Source organism: Podarcis muralis, chromosome 2 (assembly GCF_964188315.1).
Source record: "Podarcis muralis chromosome 2, rPodMur119.hap1.1, whole genome shotgun sequence".
NCBI classification, from domain to species: Eukaryota; Metazoa; Chordata; class Lepidosauria; order Squamata; family Lacertidae; genus Podarcis; species Podarcis muralis.
In genome coordinates, this window is record NC_135656.1 from 82,140,635 (window position 1) to 82,148,316 (window position 7,682).

The following is a 7,682-nucleotide window of genomic DNA, read 5'->3' on the forward strand; positions in this document are numbered from 1 at the left end:
TGTCTTTTATTTTCAACTGATACCCCCAAAGCTCAAAGATATGCAAGAGTGAGAAGTGAAAAGGAAAAGAAAAGGATGAAAATATACATCAGAATTAAACTTCCAAACAAATGGGGATTTCTTTACACAACTCCCCCACAAAAATAAAAGGTTAAAAGAGACAGAAGTGGAACTATGATGTCATAAGAAATTTCAGTTTTGTATAAATTTCATTTTTAAAAAGACATCCATGAGAACACAACCACAAGGCAAGCAAGTATATTAGCAAAAGGCAGTGATGTCAAGAATGGAAAGATACACTTGTGTGTTATCAGAAAAAAATGAAGCCAAAACATTGTAGAAAGCAATATAAATTAATAAGGACTGCTATAAATTGAATACAAAAATAAACAACACCCTAGGATGCCCACAACAGAAATAGTGAAAGAAGAAGAGAAACAAGACACGGAGCAGAAAACCTGCAGAGGGGTTGACAATGTCGTGGCAACCCTAAACACTACAGGCCAGTGTCTTGTGCTAGTGAATTAAACACTATGCATCTAGAAAAGATTATGAGGAAAGCCATTAACTGTATTTTCCACAAAATGTTAAGACACGGCTATTTTTCATGCAAGTATTCCATTGATACTAACAGATTCCATCATTAGCACTGAACCAGCTGTTTCCTGACCTGCTTGGCCCTTATGCACACATTCCCTTTTGTTAAAACGTCTGTTCTTCCAAAGCCACTACCCATGTAAGTAGCCCAGAAGGTTCTACAGAAGGTTCATAAACAGAAAGGAGAGTTTTCCTCTCTGTGTTTGGGGACCCTCCTTTATCAGGGCCTCTGATCACACAGAGGGTTCTGCGTCCATTAAAGTGAACATGAGTAAAAGACCCCTGCAGGCATTACTCATGCCATGTAGGGAGGATCAGGGGCTAAGCATACAGGGAAATACATGCAAGAAGATAGGGCAGGAGTGTTGGTGAGAGCAGATATGGGGGACATGCTGGAAGCGACGTGGTGGGGTGTGGAGGGAGATGGAATTGAAGTCCAATTATGCAAGGGGAAACCCAATGCACAATCCATCAGCAATTGATGTAACTAAGTATGTTTGTATTTTACTCACTTTGTACATGAAACTTACTCTAGTTCCAAATAAAGCACATAAATAGCTCATTGCTTGACTAGTTCTTTTGTTTATATTATTCTGGAAAACAGAAGGGGAAAATACAACCACAGAATCAAATGATGGGCTACACCCAAGTAATATATGGCATCTGCTTTGAAGCCACTTGCAAAAATAATTTCATGAACATGTCCCAGCAGGTATAGATTAGTCAGCACACCAACATCATCTGCAGTAACACCACCAAATACATCCTCAGACTCTAGCTTTCCTCCTTATGTATGTATGCAAACATACATCTGAACACACAAGCATGTGATAAATGGGAAGGTCCTGGCTGTTGGGTGACTTATGTGTAATTACACCTAACAAGCTAAGAATCTGCAAGAAGTGTTCTTGATTGTCAATCGTACTTTAAGAATACAGCACTGAAAATTGATATTTTAAATGGAAACTTTTGCTATTGCGGACAGGGGGATATACAGTACACGTTTTTGTGGGGAGGAAGGGGATTCCATTTCATTCCCCCTCCTTCCTGAAGTACCTATGTGGTCTCATCTTTAATATAACACAATTGTAGGGAATATTATTAAAAACTTCAATAGCTGGAACTAAAATTTTACAGTGCAATCCCATACATGTCTACTCAGAAAAAAATGTCATTGGGTTCAATGGTGCTTATTCAATGGTAAGCAGATATAGAACTGCATCCTAAGGATTTCTGCCCAATTATTTTCCACATAAAGAAAGGTAATGCACAGTATCCCTCATACTTAAAACAAAATCCATCATACCAGCTGGATGCAGTAGTACCTAAACAAAAAAGGAAAGACGTACCAAGTATGGATATTCCATTGCTTTAAACCCTTAAAAGTCAATAAATGATACTTAGGTCCCCAATTCTACACCATTGTATGTTAGCTAAATACTTTTAGATTTGCAGGACTGATATTTTAGGTCTGCTTCTTGCAACATCAATACTACTAGGAATAAATAGCCCAAAAAACAACATCAACCATCCTCAAGAAGTTTTCCCAAAGATAACAACTTAATAATCAAGTGTTCTGACCAACTTAGTGGTCTTTTCCCAACACCAATATATTTAAACAAGCACTTTACAGAAGCCTAGACATTCAAACTACATGTTACATGCTCAGATCCTGTTAAAAATGATGTACAAAATAATAAAATGCAAGGCAGAGAATAGTGGTTGCATGTGCCAAAGTTTGATTAAGATATCTTCCTGATCTCAAAACGTTTAGGACTTTCAAGTCCAAACCAGTACATTGAGTTCTGCCTAAACAGTGGGTGGGAGCATAGATGAGATGTGCTTTCTGCTATGTAGCCAACTACAGTTGACAACCTAGTTACTCCATTCTAGATCAACTTAAGTTTCTGAATACACTTCAAAGGCTGAATACACCATGTAGAGTACATTACAATAATACAGCCCAGAAGCTATCAGGCCATGTATCAAAATGATCAAAAATACAAGATTTGTTTTAGGTTTAGCATGATGTGTGAGCCAGGCCTCTGCCCTGAAAGACAAATGTAATAATGTTTAAAACCCCTCATGTGAGTGACAGATACATAAACTATACTAATTGGGAGCTGTTTCAAAACTCCAACCACAAAAAAGTCACATTTCTCTCAGGAAAATTGCCCTTCTTTTCTAAGTAATTATCTCCCTATTGGCCCTAATCCAACATGGAGAGTGTTGAAATCTCCAAAACTATATACTCCCAAAGAGTCAAAGGACTATCTGTGATGATATGATATAGATAAATGCTTGCAGAATAGGGTAATGAGACTGTAGTAGAAACTTACTGGGTATTCATAGCTCACAACAAGCCACCACACTTGAATCTGTCATGCACAATTGTACAAATGCATTCAAAAGAAGAATAAAATTGCTATCAGCTATCAGTTTAGATAGTCAAGACATCAATCCTCTTGCCAAGACAGCACCTAAACCTAGGACTTTTGGAAGTGACCAGATGGTGCCAGAGTACTATTAAATCCTCTACTTTTATATAAAATCTGGTGGTGTATTATAGCACCTTAAAAACTAACAGATTGACAGAGCAATCCAGACTATAAGAAGCCAGTTACCCATGAGTAAATTATATTAGTGCAATTTATCCCTATTTAGCAGCTGGGATACTTTGTGAATAATGGCAGGATATCAATTTAATAAATAATTATTTTAAAACGATCTAAGCCTGGCAGAGGGAAAACAAGCGTTTAAAACAGAGCTTGACTTACACCACCTTTTCTGCCAGTGTAAATTCTGCTGGGATGCTAGGTTATGTGGCCAAGCTGAATTGAGTTTGGAATAGGGGTAAGTGTTCCTATACCCTGTAGCAACCCTGCCAAGGCCCCAGAACACCACTTCTTCGGGACCTATCCTGGCCTTGGCTCAGTCAGCTTCAGGTGAGCCAGGATGGTGGAGTTGAGGTGTCCAGCTGAGCTGAGGTGTCCAGCTGATGAGCGACAACCAGAGATCCACCTATTCCAAACTCCACTCATCCCGGCAGATCTTGGTTAGGATTTCTCCCTTACTGTGGCATAAGCTTTTCTGGACTAGAATCCACTTCAATCATTTACACAAAGTGCTAACCATAGAAGTGCTGCCAAAAGGACAGGAAATGCAATAGGCATCACCTGTGTGACATTTTTGTGCAAACCTGAAGAAGTATATAAGACTGTGTTCACCATTATTATTATTATTATTATTATTATTATTATTATTATTATTATTATTTATTGTATTTATGAATACCCTTCTTTGACCAGAGCCCAGGGCAATACACAAACAAAGGATTAGCAATATGATTACAGCATTACAAATACAAAATCAAAATATTCATAAGGTAACAGTAATTAAAAACACAGTGATTACCATGTAAGATGGGAAAAGCCTGGGTAAACAGAAACATATTTAGTTGATGTTTTTAGAATCCCTACAGCAAAGGGAAAAGATGGAACTCCAGAGTGAGACGGTTCAAGAACTGAGGCCCCACTACAGAGGTCTTCTGCAAGTCCCCTCATCACAACAAATCCTCATAAGGATTACAAGCAATGCCCCGTCTGCCAATCTTAAGGTTAAGTCAGCTGGTATTCACAACAACAGTAACTGGTGATGCCTGTCAACTGAGGGGAACACTTTAGGCATCTGAGGCTGGCTCTGTTCCATGAAACCTTATGCTACCATAAACCTGCTATTCTTGAAGGTGTCATAAAACCTTTTAGGTTTTTTGTTTTGTTTTTTACCTGGCATGCATTTCTTCTAGGCATACTGGTTTCTAAGCTATGATAAAAGAAGCAGCTAGACACTTCAGGTCACCATTATGAAGCTCCTACTATGTTCTCCCAAGTGAGTCCTGCAACAAATTGTTCCAATATATCCTCCTCACCTCAACAGAAACACCCATGTTCAGGGTGCCAGGCAGCCAGGGAACCACTTCCTACACCAGGATATTGTAAGATTTAAAGGGCTCCTGAAGGAGCATGTTCAGTCCTCACTGGGCTATTTTCTTCCCCTCTTTAGGTTTTCTTAAAAACATGTTTTGCATTTCTGCATTTCTCAGCATGTACTTGAGAATGTTAGTACTTTGTTTCTCTGGGCCTAACTACACATTAAATTAAATGTGGAGTGCGCAGAATCATCAGTGTTTCTCAGCAAGATTAATACTAAGCACTGGGGTGATTTTCAATGGCACCAATAGCAGCTTTTTTCTAAGGTAAATATTGAAGGGGAGGTTATTTTCCTAGTGATTATGGCTGTTGAGGGCTTAAACTTTGCAGTCCTGATTAAAACAGGGGAGATCCGGATATAGTAGAAGTTCAACTATTTTAGTGTATGTGCTGTCCCAGAGTCTCACTGCACTCAAGATTTAGATCCTTCCTTTAATATTTGCATATATTAGCAACAACAGATAGGAATATTGAAACATATTATTTCAGTATTCAAGACATGGCAGTTCAGTTCAGAAGTCTTGAACCAAGACATGTCACTACAGATCCACTTTATTAGATAATAAGATGCTCATCAACAAAATATTGCAAGTATATGTCTGCCACACCTACCATAAGTCACTACATCTTGTGTCATCTTAAAAAGATGACAGAGCTGTATCATTTAAGTATCGATGTAAACTTTCAGTCTGCTTTCAAGTGAAAGTGCATGCCAATACAAACTAACTTACAGGAACAGTCCGCTTGATTTCACCATCTGAAGGTCCAATTTCTATTCTTCCGATATAAGACAAGGTACCATAAATCAATTGAGTCTTTAGGAAGTGTGAAATGTACTTTACTGTCACTTTTCAAATATTTCTAAGGCAGGTTAAGAAAAATGCTTAATTAAGTAAGTTCTTTTGAAAGTCAGATAGCAAGCCAATTTGGATCTTATTTTTTAAGAGAATTTCACAGAATCATAGAATTGTTGCGCTGAAATTTTATACCATTTAATTTTAAAAACCACTAACATAAAAGATATATTACTGCTTCTAATGCAGGGATGGGGAACCTCTGGCCCTTCAGATGCTGTTAGACTTCAGTTCCCATCAGTCCTAGCCAGTATGGCCAAAGGTCAGGGATGATGGGAGTTGCAGTCCAACAGATTCCCCATCTCTGCTCTAACGGCTACTTCACACTATGCATTCCGCAGCTGTGATGTTGCATGACCAAGTACATGCAAATCTGAAGCCTTGTTACTTGTTCTGGGAACCACAACGGTTGACATGAAGCTCTATACCTATACCGCAACGTAGCCTATCAACATGTCAACATGTCTCTCGGTCTGTCATATTCATGCTGTCATAATGATCATGGAACTGGATCACATGAAGATATTCTTCATGTCAACCAGCCCCTATTTTCCCCCATTCCTGTACTAAGCATTCAGCTGCGCCATTACTGAAGTTCTTTTTTTTTTTTTAATCTGACATGCTTAGCCAGTGCAAAATAGTAAAATAGCAAGAGGTGGTGGACTCTCCTTGGAGATTTTCAAGCAGAGGCTGGATGGCCATCTCTCATGTGTGACAGTTGAGATTCCTGCGTTGCAGAGGGTTGGACTAGATGACCCTCAGGGGTCCCTTCCAACTCTACAGTTCTATAACTCATCGAGGAGGAGACGAGATGATAAACTAGGCAAACCTGCAGCAGCGCCTGTTAAAAATAAACTCATCTGATTTACCGAGAGCCTTCGTGGACAACAGCCTACTTTTATCAGAAAAGGGGGAAAAGGACGCTTCTTATCATCCTACAGCTGGTGACTAATGGGGATAACTCGTCAGGAATTTGCCGGCACTTGGAGCAATTCCTGATGGAGGTAACCCCCCCCCCCCCGCCCCGCAACCTGCAAGCAGGAAGATGCCCAGTTCTGTCACTTAGCCAAACCATTTGGCGATCGCCAAATACTATATAGCCTCCCTCTCTTCAGCCCATAACGAGAGTTTTCTGCATTCACAATCAAAAAGCTAGAGGGGTTGGGGGGTTGGGGGGGGAGGATCTCCCCTTGCCAGTGTGAATCTTTTAAACCTTCCGTCCTCCGCACATGATTGGGGGTTTCCGAGAACACGACGTCGCCTGGGGGGGGGGGCGCCGCTTCTGGAAACGCTCTGGGCGGGTTGCTGCTTTTGTTTTGGTCTTTCCAGTGCCAGAGAAGTTCCCTCAGCTCAAGCTGAGCAAAAACAACAAAAAACCCTGATCCTTTTTTTTCCCCCACTTGACAGGCGGCGTCCCCGCCCCGCCCTCGAAGCCCAAAGCTCTGCTCTCTCTCTCGGTTCCAATAAACTTCTGCGAAGGAACCGTCTCCCCGACCCCGCACAGCCTGTTGCTTCTGGCAGGCGCCGCCGCATGTCCCTTACCTGGCGCTTGGCAGCTCCTCTTCGTCAGCCCCCTGCATGGGAAGCTCCGGAGGAGGGGAGGCGGGAGCTGCCGGCAGACCGACCTGGCAACTGAGGCGCGGGGCCGCGCGAGGGGCGGAAAGAAAGGAGAAGCGGGTCTGTCAGTCGGTCCGTCAGGCCCCGGCCCGGTGGGCGGGAGCTGCTAATGGGAAAGCGAGGAGGCGGCAGGAGCGGCTTCCAGCCCCCTGTCAGGCAGCCGCGCGGAGCCGGGGGTGAGGGGGGGTCCTGACAGGGCGGCCGCAAAAATAGAGAGAGAAGGGGGGAAATGAAAATAAATCTGCTAACTTCACCCGCCGCCGCGGCTCCCTCAGTTCACACACGAGGCCCCGCCCCCTTGGCTCGGCTCCTGGCGCGCAGCACCCGCCTCAGTTTTGAAACAGCCGCGACGGCGGCCCCGAGCAGAAACGCTCGCTTCTTCGCCTCACGCCTCTTAAGCGCGCTAACCGCGAGTCGGGGCCCCGAGCCAGCGCGGGCGCTCGAGGTTAGAGCGTTCAGACGTGACGGGGAGCGCTTGCCCCCGGCCGCTGTTGTCGGGGCCTCTATTCCGCTCTCTTTTGGCCTCAGCATAGCGTCGGTTCGGTCAACCGAAAAGGCTTTTCCCTCTCGGGAAGAGTTCCTCGTGGGGGTAACGGTAATATCCCTCCGTGTCGGAGTTGGGTTT

General features: G+C 42.8%; 1 protein-coding gene across 3 annotated transcripts in view; it reads right to left on the reverse strand.

Annotated features, from left to right (window-relative positions):
- Positions 1-7,682, reverse strand: part of ARHGEF3 (Rho guanine nucleotide exchange factor 3) — a 102,061-nt gene extending 94,379 nt beyond the window's left edge. For 2 of the 3 annotated variants that reach the window (XM_028719097.2, XM_077924938.1), the window contains exon 1: positions 6,983-7,681. In XM_028719097.2, the coding sequence (XP_028574930.2) occupies positions 6,983-7,020 (38 nt within the window). In that variant the 5' untranslated portion in view covers positions 7,021-7,681. Of the gene's footprint in view, positions 1-6,982 lie in introns of all 3 variants that reach the window. The other variant, XM_028719095.2, reaches the window with a different exon arrangement.